The sequence below is a fragment of the Acyrthosiphon pisum genome, chromosome A3 (genome assembly GCF_005508785.2).
Source record: "Acyrthosiphon pisum isolate AL4f chromosome A3, pea_aphid_22Mar2018_4r6ur, whole genome shotgun sequence".
NCBI lineage: Eukaryota > Metazoa > Arthropoda > Insecta > Hemiptera > Aphididae > Acyrthosiphon > Acyrthosiphon pisum.
The window spans coordinates 16,859,851-16,877,446 of NC_042496.1; the positions used below are offsets into that span (position 1 = coordinate 16,859,851).

General features: G+C 28.0%; 2 protein-coding genes and 1 long non-coding RNA gene across 6 annotated transcripts in view; all 3 read right to left on the bottom strand.

The window, feature by feature from the left end:
* LOC100159352 (maltase 2-like) overlaps positions 1 to 6,526 on the bottom strand; it is a 31,335-nt gene extending 24,809 nt beyond the window's left edge. For 2 of the 3 annotated variants that reach the window (XM_029491082.1, XM_029491083.1), the window contains exons 1-4: positions 6,330 to 6,526; positions 5,456 to 5,635; positions 5,192 to 5,364; positions 4,498 to 4,623 (exon numbers count right to left, since the gene is read on the bottom strand). In XM_029491082.1, the coding sequence (XP_029346942.1) occupies positions 4,498 to 4,623; positions 5,192 to 5,364; positions 5,456 to 5,635; positions 6,330 to 6,507 (657 nt within the window). In that variant the 5' untranslated portion in view covers positions 6,508 to 6,526. Of the gene's footprint in view, positions 1 to 2,351; positions 2,602 to 2,893; positions 3,093 to 3,314; positions 3,557 to 4,497; positions 4,624 to 5,191; positions 5,365 to 5,455; positions 5,636 to 6,329 lie in introns of all 3 variants that reach the window. The other variant, XR_003839751.1, reaches the window with a different exon arrangement.
* LOC107882655 lies at positions 1,180 to 1,776 on the bottom strand. The gene is made up of 3 exons (XR_001678843.2): positions 1,739 to 1,776; positions 1,509 to 1,652; positions 1,180 to 1,399 (listed from the first exon to the last, which is right to left on the bottom strand). It is a non-coding gene; the product is annotated as an uncharacterized LOC107882655 (long non-coding RNA).
* Positions 6,527 to 9,535: 3,009 nt separating the features above from the next.
* Positions 9,536 to 15,157, bottom strand: LOC100168244 (maltase A3-like). Of its 2 annotated transcripts, none has more exons than XM_016801287.2 (11): positions 15,027 to 15,157; positions 14,172 to 14,361; positions 13,631 to 13,810; positions 13,380 to 13,555; positions 12,670 to 12,795; positions 11,605 to 11,846; positions 11,189 to 11,387; positions 10,817 to 11,066; positions 10,094 to 10,289; positions 9,863 to 10,006; positions 9,536 to 9,785 (listed from the first exon to the last, which is right to left on the bottom strand). In XM_016801287.2, exons 2-11 carry the CDS (start codon positions 14,353 to 14,355, stop codon positions 9,602 to 9,604), a joined length of 1,881 nt encoding a protein of 626 aa, XP_016656776.1. In that variant the 5' UTR covers positions 14,356 to 14,361; positions 15,027 to 15,157; the 3' UTR covers positions 9,536 to 9,601. The 2 variants fall into 2 exon arrangements, with proteins under 2 accessions (XP_016656776.1, XP_008179193.1); XM_008180971.3 differs by having other exon boundaries at positions 14,172 to 14,366; positions 15,027 to 15,155.
* Between the last annotated feature and the right edge of the window lie 2,439 nt (positions 15,158 to 17,596).

The following is a 17,596-nucleotide window of genomic DNA, read 5'->3' on the forward strand; positions in this document are numbered from 1 at the left end:
GACGGAAGTACCCCTGTCGCATACCACACAGACGCGAGCAGCAGCATCATTGTCGTTTTGGGACAACCGCTCCGTCACCACGTTATCACCTTGCTATCAACGTCAGCATATCAGGTCGTACACACGCGTATTATTTTGTATCACTTATTGTCATAGGTCTCCAACGTGCATTGTCGCACTATTAGTCTAATTGAATTATTATTCGTCGTCGTTGTCTTCGACGTGCGTTGTGTATTATTATATTATTTTTCGCCGATCGGCTTGTGATCGCGCACTATTTATTACCACTAACATTAGTCTATAAGATTTTCGCACTGCAGAATATCAAAATAAATTGTTATATATTTTAGACCGCAAACAACTGTTTCATATTTGCAGTACCGCATTAGGTTAGACACCTCACATCATCATCATAATAAATATAATTCCCTATTTGCAATCAGCTCCTATCTCATATTTTTAAATACAGTCCACTTTTCTTCCCTCCCACAGGGCTATCGACTAAGGTAGGTAAGTACCTATCGTCACACAAGACGGGTTGCGTGTTGGCCGCCGTCCGTGCGCGCACTCACACACACGCACACTCGTAACCGGCTTTGCATATTGTGCAGCCGTCGTTCGCACAAATGTTAATAATTGTGGGATGTGATTTTTAAGAAGGAGACATCGTTATTCACAGTAGAGTCACCAAGTTGGTGACTGGTGAAAATAAGTGGATTACATCATGTTTACAACGCTCTTCAGAACCCTCTTATGTTCTGCTATGGTATTTCATCAATATACCCTAGCGTGACCCAAATTCTAAGATGATACTGAATCAATCAATTTCAACTTCAGATTTCTACTCTTATCAACTCATCCAAAGTAAGGGAAAAAATAACAACTACTCCTCAACGGTTTGGTTGTGAATACAATAACGCTTGCAAAGGTGCTTGTACTGGCTCTTGCAAAACATGTATCACGTCTGATTCTAGTCAGCTCGAATTTCTCCAAAATATAGAGTTTACCCTTTCCTAAAGATAAGTTTGCATTTATATGGACTACGTGCAGATGTCGTTGGATATCAAACCATTTTTACAGCGTAAATAAATGACAAACACAAAACAAAATTAGGAATTAATTAACATAAACATTACCAGGAAAATACAGTTCAAAAAAAGTTTTTTAAAAAATATATATTACAATTCACTTAACAACTAGGTATGTAAAACAAACTTATAAAAAACATCTTGCAAGTACAAAAACACAGATTAAACTAATTAATTTCAAACTCAATTCTATTCTGGTGCTAGAATTATTGCTTGGTGATTCGGGGTCAACATATTTATCTGTCAATACGACCACTGACAGTGGTCGCAGTTTTAATAAAGACCCAGTTGAAACAGAAGATACTTTACTTCTAAAAACGAAAACACGAAAAGATATTTCAATCTATGAATAAAATATAAAACTGTTGATCGTTATACACAGAGTTATACATATTTTTAAGTTTATAAAAATCGAATTACCCAGTGCTGTATTTAGAATTTTCACTTCCTAAATAAACGAATAATTCATCTTTGACATCATGTATGACATTGGACAAGATGATTGTTTCGGTTTCACTGCCAAAGTTCGTTACGACTATATATGATTCGTGTTCTAATAGTGACCTGAAAAAAATAAACGTTTAGTAATATGGAAATAACAAATCACTTTACTTTTTAGAGCACCTATAACGTTAACCAATTATAATTACCTCTTTAAAATGTAAATCGATTTAGTAATATTATAAGTTTGAAGATCGCCATTTTTTAATGTTTCAGTTTTTCGAAGTTGAGACATTTTTTTGTAAACATTATAGTTACTAGTTGATATTTTTTTTTGTGATTCGACGTTTAGCTTATAATAATTTGGATTTACTGGTAACCATGACTTTTTCTCTTCAGTGAAACCTTTAAAAGAAAGTGCAGCGTTTTTTAACTATACAATTATAATATAGCCACTTGGTTTCACATTAACCGTGTAACTAAATATTAAGTTTTACCTAGTAGCTGTTAAATACTTAAATAAATTAAAAATCAGAATAAAAAATTACTTATTTTGGATCATATGAATTTCAAATTATTTACTTTAATTATTCAGTGACTGACTGATCGTTCATACATTTTACTTTGATGACTAAATATTTAGGACATACTAGTACATACGACATACGACATACGACATACGACATACGACATACGACATATCGTATACTAAATAATTAAACAATTACGTTTTTATTTGTTATGTAGTAGTGAAATGGGACGGGCGAAATTAATATTTTCAAACATAATATTGCTCTTATTATACGCAGCTATGCATTATACCTCCGTTAATCGAATCATCCCATTGCATTGGACACCTTTCGTAATCTCTAGTTCTCGATAATTTCGAAGTAGCCACAAAAATCGTATCTGTTACTTGTTCTGCTCTCAAATACATATTGTCCTCCATACCAATTTCAAAACCATAATATGTTACTTCAATACCGGGAAGGGCTAATTTCAACGCAATGAACATTGGAACCGTTAAAGCGCCAAATTTTGACGATATTCTTAAATTGTCGTGATTTTCCATCTAAATGATAGAATAATTTATGTTAAATTACTTTATAGTTATTAGTGCTATAATATACATAGAATATACCATATACATTTACACTATACGTAATCAATATTTATATATATAATACCAATACCTACTTCTTACTATACTATAAGCGATTTAACTTTCAGTGCGTGTTACTCATGTTAGTTAATTAAGTATTGATCAGGCATTTATTAATTTAACATAATAAAGATAGAAGGAGAAGGATTTCATAAGCTTTAAACAGTACATAATATCATTATTATATTTAAAAACAACGTACCACCCAGTTGGCCACTGCGTTTTCTGGTAAATCAGCCAACCAATGTTTGATTATGGTATCAATAGATTCAACTACATCCTCATCTTTTTGACTTTTTACCAATGCTAAGTTAAATGGTATTTGGGATCCAGGGTTCGTTGAGTTACCATAATATTGCATTAATATATTGAAGTTGGAATACGCTTCTGTTGCCATTAAACTAGCCAACACGATAAAAAAATTATGATTTTTACTAATTAAATTTATTTATTTAATTAGGATAAAGTTGTTTAGTTTTGGGCTTGGTGTTGCGCGGAGGTTGGCCTCAGTCACTATAATGTGTGCTGTGGTTAAGCACGCCCATCATCGCTGGCTCACGAAATTAGTTAACTTTTAGAAATAAAATGTATAGTTACAAGGTCTGTGTATGCATGCAATTTACCTCGAAACTGATTTATTTTTGCTTCTTGTATAATTATCCATAAACGCTCTCCATTCCAATATTAAAATAATATTTTCTGGTTGATTTCTAGTGTATATATGATCTAAATCCTTGTATTCGGTGGAATTGCTCTTTTCCGGCAAAAACGGTTCATCGAGTAGTGAAACATTTTCATATAAATAATCCACAGCATCAAATCGGAATCCAGAAATTCCTTTATGCATCCAAAATTCCATCACGTCCTTTAAAACAATACCCAAACCATACGTGTGACAAATTAACATACAATATAAAAGAAATTTATCATAATTATTTTATATTCGGAATAGATCAAAATCAATTATTTTTCTTTTAGTATATTTTAAAATGGTACCTATAAGTTATGACCTATGTGTGTTTTGGTCTTCCTTCACCTTCAGAAATAGTGAAAAACTTAAATTGTCAACTATATCTGGTTAGTACTTAAAAAGTAGAAAATTTTTAAATAGGTTCATTTTTTGTAATTAAGAAAGTAAATAGAGGTATATTGGAAATTTTGACCAGAGTTAATCAAGTTTTTTCTAGACATGATAAATATATATTAAAATAAATATTATTCTTTTTGATATATTTTGTCTATTATTTAATGTTTAACACATTGGATATTTATAATTTAAAAAAAAAAAAACGATTTTAATTATTTTAATGCAATTTAAAACATATTAATTGTAGGGATATGGTTGCAACAACTTATTTTTCGATGGTATTTTAGTATTTAAAATAATTTTTAGCTTTTTATACCACGATTAGATAGTACTATATAGTACACAATATTGAATCATAAAGTGTTTGACAATGTTTATTCAACATACAGTAATGTACTACAGACAATTAAGAGGAAGCTACACATGTAAATATTTGTAAGACAGAGACAACAACTTGTGGTTGTATCGTCCTAATAAACTGTCGAACAACAGAAAATTAAATTTCTAAAAATGATATTAGTAGATAAAAATAAGCTGACCTAGGTCCTCACCACTAAAACTCGTTCCTCATATGTTTTCCACATTGTATAACTAATAGAAAAACTAATTTCTAAAAAATGTATTAATAAATTATACAAAAATCCTTAATAATATAGGCTAACAATCATCACCGAATCGTTTTTCATATGTTTTCCCCGAGTTTTTATATAGCAACTTACTAAAAGTTGTAGCTTAACATCAGGATTTCTCAAATCAAAGTCTGGTTGTTCTTTACCAAATTGATGAAAATAAAATTGATTTCGTCGTTGATTCCATGTCCAGGCAGGACCTCCTAAATCACTCAACTATGTGAAAATAAATAAATAATGATTATATTAATTAATCCTTTGATAAATATTAGTTTTACTTAATTATTACCTACTTAAAAGTCTAATTTATACAAATTTTACATTTAATTTACTGGCTTTTGATCCTAAGTTTAGGGAATGAATGTATTGATTTTACAATGATATTTGTGTGTTTCTTTCCTGTATGTTTAATCAACTTTTAGGATAAAAAAATGCTTCAATTTTCTACTTCAGCATCATTTCTGATAAGGAAGTGAGATTAGTCACACCATCCATTAAAGAGGCCAACATTTAAAGAGCACAGTATTTTTCGAAAGCATTGATTTTACAAATCTATTAACTGATAATAACATTACATTTCGAAAAAAAAAATTTGAAGAAATTTAATTCGAAGAATTATTTTTTTTTTAAAAATTCGCATTCCTGAAAAATTGTAATTTTTGAAGTTTTTTACCGATAACTTTAAAACGAAGTTTTTTTGACTTACATTAATCGTTTCATTTAGTATTTACAAGCTTTTAAAATATTATGGGTACCAATAAAACATTTAACTTTATTTATTTACCCAATTATTTGGTGGTTTCGGCGTGATTGACGAGTTACTGAGTTCATCATGATTTGAAGCGTTACGCCAAATGTAATAATCAGAATATTTTCCTACTTGTTTAATTGATTTGTCAAACCACTCGCACTTGTAACTTGAATGGTTTGGTATGAAGTCAATCATCAATTTAAGATCTAAAGTAAAATTTGTTAGTTATTAAATTATAAAAAATATAAAATTTTATATAGGTAAATATTATTCTTTTGAACAAAGTATGACATTTACTTCGCTTATTCATTTCAAAAACTAATTCTTCAAAATCATCCATTGTTCCAAAAACAGGATCTATCATATAAAAGTCTTCAACATCATATCCCATATCATCCATAGGTGATTTGAAAAGTGGACCGACCCATAATGTTTCAATGCCGAGATCAGTGAAATGATCTAGTTTCTGGATAATACCTGAAATTGTAATACACAAACAACATAAATTTTTTTTGGCTCTCATTATATGATTTATAGACATTGAAAATGTCGGAGTTCATTAATTTTGTTTTGGATATATTATGTTGATGAAAATGTTGGTTCCAGGTAATAAAGCTGTGAACGGTAATACAAGGTTCTTATTAGTTCTAATTAACAATTTAAATACGTCGGAACTTAAGACTTAATTTTTATACCATTAATATTATATGATTATTACTATTCTATATACTGCATGTAAGTATTGACCGAGTGATATTTTATACAAGTATTTAACTATTTGCAATTTATGAAAATATTAATAATTATTATAGAAATATAATATGACATAACATTTTTTTTAGAAATAGATTTTAATAATTGGTTCCAAAAAAAACAATCTAAAAACATTTGACCACCGAAACCATGGTTCGATCTCGAGATCCCTGTTTTAAGCCCTTGTTTGAGAACCTTCCCGGTTTGGACCTCTTATTTACTTTTTTGTGGTAAAATGTAGCCTATCTCCTAGCCCGTGGTCTAATCTATCTCTGTGCCAAATTTCATCGCAATCAGATGAACGGTTTAGGAATGCATAAGGGACATAGGTGCAAACATTTTTTGTCATTTACGATTTACATAATATACCTACAATATTTTATAGATTAATGGACATCATAATATATTATATAAATACCTTTTAAATCACCAATACCGTCATTGTTACTGTCTTTAAACGATCTTGGATAGACTTGATATATTATTGTGTTCGACCACCACTCGTTAATTGGATTTTTAGCACGGAAATATACATTTCCATACACGGTGGCGTAGGTATAATATGCTATCACAGCAAACGAGAGTATTATATTCATATTGTTTTAAAATATAATGAATCACTACCTAAAATAATAAATATCTTGTTATTATTGGTTATCACAAAAAATATTGGCTATTAATATAGAAAAATGAAAATGTATTTATAAAAGGTAATAACAGGTTAAAAAACTAAATAAACATTAAATTAATTTACATACATTTGATTAGTTTTGCAGTTATCATTGCTATTACTATTAGTATTTATATAATTATTTATTTGTAACGTTTCCATATTTTTTTTTTTTATAATTTTTTGTCTTTCTTAGATTATAATATTAAAAATTTCTTTTTTAGATTCTGAGTGGAGTGATATAGAATGTATTGGTTTTACAATGGTGTTTATTTTTTTTTTATCCTGTACGAAATCCTTATACGAAATTTCTACCAGAAAGAGTCTTTTGATTTCAACATATAGTACCTTATTTTTTAGCAAATTGGATCAAGATCGTACTTAAGAGAAGCCATTTTTCTTCAGAGACGTCATTTTCCGATTTTATTAATAACAATTTAATACCACGGGAAAATCACCAACAAATTACGAAAAACTTCTAAAATGGGACTTTAATTTCTAACTCTTTGTTAATACCATAGAAACGAATAAAAATTAATAATATTATAATATTTATTCAACTTACAGGATATAATAAATAATAATAATATAAAATATCCAGACTGACAAACGTCTCCGCTCAGAATCATTTTTTTAATACAATGATATTATATCCTTAAATTCAAGCTTAATACAATCCATTATACATTGATTCATTTGTAACCCACTGTACAGCAGAATGACATCCACTTACCCGCTTTTTGAACATTAAATTATGCTAGAAATTATAATTATTAAAACAATTTAAGTAAGTTCGTCAAAAAATATAATTTTAATACTGAATCATACAATTTATTTTTGTTAGTAGAAAATGGTCAAATAACTATAATATTATGCATATTCAGTTTTTAACTTAAAACAATAAATTACATAACAGTTAAATACATTAAATAATTAAACAATTACAATACATTTTAACACGAAATTAATAAATGATTGAGTATTTTTTTTTTAATTTAACTGTATTTGCACTAGTGCAATATTCCAATAACTGTAATGGCTTGATAATTATTTTTAATTTATATAAATAGCTTGTATTTGTTTGATCGAAAAAAGAATGCTATATTTATTAGAACTTAATTACATAATGATAATGCAATAGACACAAATAGCTACATTATTATAAACACAATAGCTATCACTACGTTATAAGATTAATGTATTAAATATTGTTCTATATTTGTCGTGCACACGTGATGATTACACAATAATTTAAGTAGTATAATTTTTAATTTTAACTCTTGTTGAATGGTAAAGTCAACTTATTCAGAGTACATTCTCCTCTGTCTAAGATTATCCGTAATATATAGATAAAATGTACCAGATAAACCATTACAACTGACATTGTTGGTACCAACTATAGGTGCCAATACGTTTTTCTTGAAAACCACGAGCTTATCGTATGAATCAGTAACGTCCAGCCAATTTTAATTGTTTAAATCAAACGACAAAAATTTAAGTTATTGAATTGGGGGAAATCATCAGGCAGTTGCCATTACAACTAAACGTGTTCAGATAAGTGTTCACTGCCCTCGTGCCCGGCATTAACCACTTCAGTAGTAAACATATGGATAAACCTATCCAGGTACCTCTATAATTAATAACTAAAAAAAAAAAACAAGAAAAATGATCAATCAACATCTCTTAGTGGTTTTTTTTTAAATTTCCTTAGTTTATTTAAGATAAGACATAACATAAAACAGTAGTAGTAAGTATTTTAATTTTTAGCTAAATCGTAAGGTTTACTTATTTCGAATACATTCTGCTTTGCAGACTGACATTATCTGTAATACATAGATAAAATGTAAAAAATAAACCAGTACACTAGTACAACAAAAACGATCTTGCGAATTATTATATAGATTATTATGCATTGAAGATTTTTAACTCACAAATAAAATTACTATCATAAGAATTTTAAAATGTGGATACGCGGGTACAGTATACTGTGATACATAATAATATTATTATAGTACCTATATAGTCGAGCATGTCTTTGTAATTGAAGTGTTAAATTTAAATTTAACGATAAATCATTATACCTATACGAAAATCGATTCAAGCGGAGACACCATACTTGTATAAATAATCAAATTTAATAATTAAAAATCAAAATCAAACATTTCTCATGACTATAAATAGTGCTACTTTCCAGAAAAATTTGTATTTTGTTAAAGGTAGAAAACATTTTTATAAATTTCTAGTTTAAAGTCAAAATATTTGTGATCGTCATAGTAATATTTGGATATAATTTAAAGTATCTACGGTTTATAAGTTGTTGAGATAAGGGACACTAATAATTTTTTTGACACCATTGGTTTTGCATAAAATTTCAATTTTTTCTAAAATTTTTTTTTTGTTTTTCATAACACTTTTGAAAGCAACAGAGAATTTTCAAATTTAATATTTTCAGTACGCTAACTAGATTCTCTTTCTAAAAAGTTGTTTATGTAGAAAACCGGAGAATTTGTATTGTACCAAAAGTAAGGTTAGACAGATAAAAAAACACACATAATTAAAATCTTTCACTACGCTCAGAATCACAAAGATTAAAAGTTTACATTTCAGAATGTCTATAAATAGTACAAGATATATTGAAAAGTGTACCTTTCCTATGAAATAATCATACAAATATTTGTTTAACAATTTATATATTTAAAATTGATTATTTTATCAATTAGGTTTAACCCAAGACACACAAATGTTTTTGTAAAAATTACTAATTAGTAGTTAGTACAACTGAAAAACTCCCTCCTCGTGAAGTTAACCACCAGCTGGATCCAATTTACAACCAGAAAAGTCTCTCAGAGTTGAAGATCGAAGCATTTTCACTGTTTCAAAAAGAGATGACAGACGCAAAACAAAATAAGGAATTAAATAACGTTGATATTACGAAAAAATACAATTCAAACAAAGTTCTTTAAAAAATGTATATTAAAATGCACTATATTACAACAATTAGGTAGGTGTATCAGACAAATTTATAAAAACCATCTTGAAAGTACAAAAACACAAATAAAACTAATAGATTTCGAACTCGATTCTGTACAACCACTAGCTTTATTACTTTGCAATTCAGGTTCAATATATTTATCTGTTAATACGACTACTGACTGTGGTCGCAGTTGTAATGGATACCCAGTTGAAACGGTAGATACTTTACTTCTAAAAACAAAAACACAAACAAAATATAAAACTGTTGATCGTTATACATATTTTTAAGTTTATAAAAATCGAATTACCCGGTGCTGTACGCAGAATTTTCACTTCCTAAATATACGAATAGTTCATCTTTGATATCTCGTATGATATTGGACAAGATGACCGTTTCAGTCTCACTGCCAAAGTTCGTTACGACTATGTATGATTCGTGTTTCAATAGTGACCTGAGAAATATCAACCGTTTAATAATATAAGAAAATAGCCATATGCATTGTTTTTCTAAGTAGCTATCGTTAATAAATGTTGGTTACCTCTTTAAAATGTATATCGATTGGGTAATATTATACGTCTGAAGATCGCCGTTTTTTAACGTATTAGTTTTTCGAAGTTGAGACATTTTTTTGTAAAAATTATAGTTACTGGTTGGAATTTTTTTCTGTGTTTCGACGTTCATCTTGTAATAATTTGGATTTACTGGTAACCATGACTTTTTCTCTTCGGTGAAACCTTTAAAATGAATTAAATATTAATATAAAATATATCATAACTACTTGAATTAACATTAATGATGTACCTAAATACTTAACATAGTTATAGTAGGTTAAATAGGTACTTGAATCAATTGAAACTAATTGTTAAGTAATTTCAATAAATATATAAATTTCTTTTTGCGCAATATTTATCATAATTATTGTTCATTTGTTAATATTTGATAATATGGATGAAATTAATTATTAAAGTATAGATCATCAATCGTTGTAAATCAAATAATTATTTATATATCTTGATCAATTTAAGATTTTGAATTGCATAATATCATTTTCGATCTTATGCAATTTACATAAGAAATTTTAATTATTCAGTAACTGTCTAATTTTTGAAAATGTTTACATAAATATTAACTAAATATTTAAGTTCTAGGATATATTCTATATTTGTTCAACGAATCGGTTTGTATAGGTAATTACATATGTTATGTAATTGTAATGTAAAGACGAATGATTTTTATATACTATAAGATCGCTCATATAAACCTGCATTAATCGAATCGTCCCATTGCATCGGGCACCTTTGATAATCTCTAGGTCTCGATATTCTCGGACCACCTGCAAGATTATCATCTGTTATTTGTTCCGGTCTCAAATACATGTTGTCCTCCATTCCAATTTCACTACCATAATATGTTACATCAACACCGGGAAGAGCTAACTTCAACGCAGTAAACATTGGTACTGTTAGAGCGCCAAATTTCGATGACGTCCTCAAATTGTCGTGATTTTCAATCTAAATGATGAAATAATTATTAATAAAATACTTCATAATATATAATAGAAAGACATTCTTGAGGATGAGATCATAGACTTAAAACAGTTCATAGTATTATTAAATAATTTAAAAACACGCACCACCCAGTTGGCAACCGCGTTTTCTGGCAAATCAGCTAACCAATTTTTGATTATGGTATCTATAGATTCGACTATATGATCATCTTTTGGAAACCTCACTAATGCCAAGTTAAATGGTATTTGAGCTCCAGGATTCGTGAAGTTTCCGTAATATTGCATTAATACATTTACGGGTGAATACGATTCTGATGACATTAAACTGTCCAACATAATATAAAATTATTTGTATTGATACAATTTCTTTACTTAATTGAATGTCATAATACTAATGACAAAACATAAACAATAATATAAATTATAAATTATTGTTGGCCACAATAGTAACTAATGTGTACTGAGGTCAAACACCGTTCGTCATCGCTAACTAATTAGAAATAAAATGTATATGTGGGTGCGAGTATGCATATATGATTTACCTAGAAATAGATTTATTCTTCCTTTTTGTGTAATCATCCATAAACGCTCTCCATTCTAATACAGTATCAATAATTTCTGGTTGATCAGACGTATATATGTGATTTATTTCTACGTATTCGGATGCATTGCTCATTCCTGGCATAAAAGGTTCATCTAGTAGTGAAACATTTTCGTATAAATATTTGAGGGCATCAAACCGGAAACCATTAACGCCTCTATCCATCCAAAATTCCATTATTTCCTTTAAAACAATATCAAGACCATAAATGAAGGAAATTGACATACAATGTAAAATAAATTTCTGGATTAGGATTCAGAATAGATCGAAATAATTTATTTTTATTTTTGTATATTTTATTATGTTATGTATACCTTCGGGAGAAATTAAAAAACTTAAAAAGTCATGTCTGGTTTCTTCAGTTTTGATCTAGTTAAAAGTTAAAAAGTATAAATTTACCAGAAATTTTTTTAATATATTTTTTTTTAAATTAATAAATAAAATGTGGAGTATTCTGTCCAAAGATTAAAATTTTCTAAACATGATTAATATTATAGTTAAATTTCAATATATTTTGGCTCCATTATGTCTTAAGACCATTAGATATTTATGACGAGACAACTGATTTTAATTATTCAAAGCATTTAGACTAAAAAAAATTCAAATAACCTATGTCGAGGACTGGCGTGACGTCTCGCCACCCCCCCCCCCCTATTCCGACGGGTTTTTGATATATCTGAGCCACTTCGGTCATACAAACTCTGTAACGTTGCTTACAAAGTTCGTACAAACAGCATACTAAAAGATAGATTATAAAATTTCAATATTTTGAAAATGGGGTGGCTTGTATGACGTACGTTATTTTTAAGTTATTCTATGATACACGGTGATTATAAATAAGTTAATAACAAATAATATTATTTGTTCAACATATTTTAGGTTTAACTAATAAAAAAATATACTGCTAAAAATTAAATTAATAAATTATAAAAATCCATTGGGTGACGGATCGTCATAACTCAAAATCATTTTTCATCTTTTCCCCGGGTTTTATTTAGCAACTTACTAAAATTTGTTGCTTAACATCCGGATTTCTCATGTCAAAATCTGGTTGTTCCTTACTAAACTGATGGTAGTAAAATTGTTTTCGTTGTTCATTCCATGTCCAGGCAGAACCAACAAATAGACTCAACTGTAATCAAATAAATATATTGTATTATACCTATAATATACTATTTTGATGAATACGAGTAGGTACACTTAATTATTATTTATTAGCTATTATTAAAAAATCAATTTTTTTTTCAAATTTTTACATTTAAGTTTTTTTTTTAAATATAATTGTATGTAATTTATATATCGATGACTGCGTTATACTTTTAGAAAATGTATAAGCAACTAACATTTAAATTAAATTTTTAGTAGTACCTATCTATTTCTTCAACAAGCATTCAAAGTTTTAATATTTTAAACTTTTAAAGTACCTATATACCTGTATGAGAAATGTACTCATGCAACTAATTTTAGTTCTTTACTTCTAGGGACTTAAGGTTACTATTAATATACTCATTCATATATGTATATGAATAAATATAATATAAATAAAGACTTAAACATAACAACATTTTATACAATAAAATGGTAGTTGAGCCTTCCATTTCAGAAATTATAAATCATAAATATATGCATGCATTTCGTAAAGTATCGAATATTATATATTTGTAACCTTTTAAAATATTATGTTTACAATAAAACATTTGACATTATGTAATTTACCCAATTATTTGGTGGTATTGGTGTAACTGATGAGTTACTGAGGACTTCGCCTTGATTTGAAGCGTTATGCCACATGTAATAATCTTTGTATTTTCCTTCTTGTTTGATTGATTTTTCAAACCACTCGCATTTGTAACTTGAATGGTTTGGTATAAGGTCTATTACTAGTTTAAGATCTAAAAGAAAAATTATTAAAACCAACATAAAAATCTATGTAAATGTTATTCTTTCTAATAAAGTATGATATTTACTTCGCTTGTTCATTTCAAAAACTAATTCTTCTAAATCACTCATTGTACCAAACATAGGATCTATCATATAAAAGTCTTCAACATCATATCCCATATCATCCATAGGTGATTTGAAAAATGGACCCACCCATAATGTTTCTATGCCAAGATCAACAAAATGGTCAAGTTTCTGGGTAATACCTGAAAATGTTACACAATGAACACAAAATGATTAATTTAATGTAATATTACATTCTTCCCGGAGCAGAGAATGTATTGTATATTTTACAATGCTGTTTATTTTTTATGCGTTGGTCACCACGTTTAAATGAAGTATATATTTTGCTCTAACCTTCAACATTAACATTTAGTTAGGGGCTCAAAAAAAAAAAAAACAGAAACTAAAAACTTTTCTTAATCAATGGAAGAACTTTTAAAAAAAAACCGGGGATTGTGAGTATATTTACACAATAACACAATACATAAATACACAATAATTTTCAAGCAGAAGCGTTTACTCCAGTTGGTTTTCTAAATTTAATTGCATTTTGATTTTAAATACCTTTTAAATCACCAATTCCATCTTTATTACTGTCTTTGAACGATCTTGGATATACTTGATAGAATATGGTGCTAGACCACCACTCATTATTTGGTTTGGTAGCTTTGAAATATACATTAGCATTTACTATTGCACATGTATAATATGCAATCATCAAAAGACAGCATACAGAATATGTCTTCATGTTGCTCTAAACTAACATGAAACAATAAGAATAATTTTACTATGGACTACCTAATAATTTTTACCATATAACTAATAGTAAAATTAATTACTTTTATAGAAATATAAGTGTATTATTCAGGCTAAATATATTTAAATATTAAAGCATTAGCTGTACAAATTGAACATTTTATACATTTTTAATTTCAAAATAATTTGCGAATGTTCGTAATTTTGTTGAAATGTACATAAAAAAATCGTTCTTTATGTGTATTTTTAATATTTTTGGACTACTATTATAACAACTTTTGAGAAAGATTGTATTCAATTTTAAAGCTATACGATCCATCGAAAATGTTTTTACCGATGTATAGGTAAATATATTATAAATATATTATATTATATACAATATATTATGTACATATTATAAAAAAAATAAAATTTAAAATTTTTTATAAAGCTCAAAAAAGTCAATATATTATAATATTGAGAATGTTATGGTGTGTAGAAAATTCGGAGAAAATCTAATGTACCTATATTCGGTTATTCTTTTTTTAGTTACACCAAAAAAACAAAATCTATTTTGAGTCTTAAATTGAACAATAGTAAATATTATTTTTGTCGATAAATATAGGTAGATAGGTACTAAAATACTTAGGTACTAAATCTAATTAATATTATAAGTATACTTACAATTTTTTTCTTGATTTTCCAAAGAGGTGATTGAATTACAATTGAATTATAATAAAATAGTTTTTTAATTAAATTTGTATTAAGTGAATATTCAAACTATAAAAACCTTGTGCAATTGGCAACTGAACTGATGTGATGAATATCCTCCGTTTATATAAATAAAATAATATTGATGTATTGACTATACAAAAGATAGCAATACTTGAGATACATTAGTGTTACTATAAAACTAACACTTATTGTTCTAATTTATATAAAATATATTATTATAACAATAGGTTTTTTTTTTTTACTTTAGTAAACTTTGTCAAAACCATTAGTCTCAACAATATTAGGTTCATAAGTAGGTAGTTATTGAATTTATTAATTAACAATAACAATGGAACGATACCAAAATTTTAGACAAATTCTAATTAATAATGTATACGTAAATAGCTGATTACGTATTCTGTGAGTAATGACATAACAATTCTTATTATTTTTATTTAAATATTTAATTAGGGAGGTAGAAATAATATAATACGAGGTAGTTATGTTCTTAGGAGCGAAAGCAGGGGATTAATTAATGCAGTATGTTCTAAAGAATTTTGGATAGTGATTTCCTTATTATGGAACGATTAGATTATAAGATATATTATTGGAGTCAGCAATGGAGGTATAAGAGGCTTTGAACTTGGTGAGCGGGATAGTTGAAAAGCGGTGTGTGTTATACATTCAGAATACCAAGGCTGGGCATTAACGAGTTAAAAGTTAAAATTAAGTTAAAACTTTAAGTTAATTAACTCGTCACTTTTTTTACAAATTAACTTTTAACTTAATAAGTTACTTTTTTTTTTTAAGATTAACGTGTTAACTTTAAGTTAAATTTATTTAAAAGTATCTAAATTAAGTTAATTTTAGTGCAAAAAATAATGCAAATTATTATTGAGGTTTTTAGTATATTTATAAAATACTATTTTAATATGAATTTCCTGTAGACGAAAATAATATGAAAAATGACTTTAATAGTCATTATATTGGCTATATAATATCTACCTACACGTTTATCATTATAAATTGTATAAATATGATTTTCAAAGATAGGTTATACAGATTATCGTTTTAATAGGTTCCCTGAAGTCGATGTCGAATATTGTCGTGAACGTTTTTCCATTATTAAATAAATGCAATAATCGGCTAGTCCTAATTTGGTTCAACATAATTACCGGCGTTATAACAAGTCACAACACAGATAAAATGCGGAATTTAATAAATAATTATTTTGTAAAAAAACTAATATTATGTGTGCAATTTTTTCTTTTTGCAAATTAGAAAATGTTAACTTTAAACTAATAGTTAAGTTACTTTTTTTTCAAAGTTAACTTTTAACTTAACGAGTTAACGAAAAAAATATGACTAACTTTTAATTTAACTTTATTATTTTAAAATAACTTAACTTAACGAGTTAAAAAAAATCGTTAACTTGCCCAGCCTTGCAGAATACTAAGGTGGTTAGGCTGATTGATCTTACTGTGCTTGACAGAGATTTGTATTTCGGACATCCCAATATCCCATATAGTTAATAAGATCACCATCATAGGCGGAGATCCTGTAAAAATATTGAGGGACTCAAATATTTGGTAGCAAACAGAGTGTTACACAAACATATTTTATTATCTATATAGATAATATAGAATGTAGTAATAATTGTAAGTTTCTCGTTATGACGTTATCATAATATTTATAATAGCTATGGACATAAAAAGAGAGTTAAATTAAATACAATTACAATTTTTAAGTTAATTTTATTAATCTATTACACTTTTTGTTGAATGTGTTTAAAATAGGGTAGAAAGAATATTTAATGGGGGAAACTTGAGATTAAAAATACCAGAAAAGTAATTGTATTATAAAATACAATTGTGGACAAAATGAGATTGTCCCACTTTACGTCTTACCCAGGTTTCCACTACATAATTTTATTTGCAAATTTACAATAACTGTATTATAAACACAATTCAAATATAATATTATTTGATATTGTATATACTATAACATTGGGTATTAGTCGCTAATCGTGGTATGTTATATTTAAAAATAGTCTAGGGGCTACTGACGGTTTTATTTCACCCATTTTAGCTTCCTTGACATTTTTTATACCTAATAGAATCGAGCCTGCTAAATACGATAGAAAAATCGGCTGGTTCTTAAACCTGTTCGGTGATGGGCGGGGGTCTCAAAAATCAACTGATTTTAGCATCTCGGCCATCAACACCAAATTATTTGAAATAATTAAATGATGTAATAAAAAATTGGCTGATGAGATTTCAGACTCTAACATGTAAAAACTTCAAGCACTGTCTATACGTCTACGTCGCCTCAATCCACTACTACGGGACGCAAACAGCGAGTCTAGGCCGACTCTCGCACCATGCTGAATACATCGCAGATAGGAACGGGGTTAATTGGTGTATTTTGCTACCTGACAATGGCTGAAACCAACCCGACCATCTACACAACGATCGGCCGTCTCCCCGATCAACACCTGAAGTCAGCAAGTTCACATCGACTATACTTACTAATACAATACT

Excerpts from the sequence above, each read along its gene's own strand:
- LOC100168244 (XM_016801287.2), bottom strand. The coding sequence starts at position 14,355 with ATGAAGACATATTCTGTATGCTGTCTTTTGATGATTGCATATTATACA. Across the intron at positions 11,067-11,188 it reads ACGCGGTTGCCAACTGGGTG|ATTGAAAATCACGACAATTT; the intron begins GTGCGTGTTTTT and ends TTCATCATTTAG. Across the intron at positions 10,007-10,093 it reads TCGATATACATTTTAAAGAG|GTCACTATTGAAACACGAAT; the intron begins GTAACCAACATT and ends GATATTTCTCAG.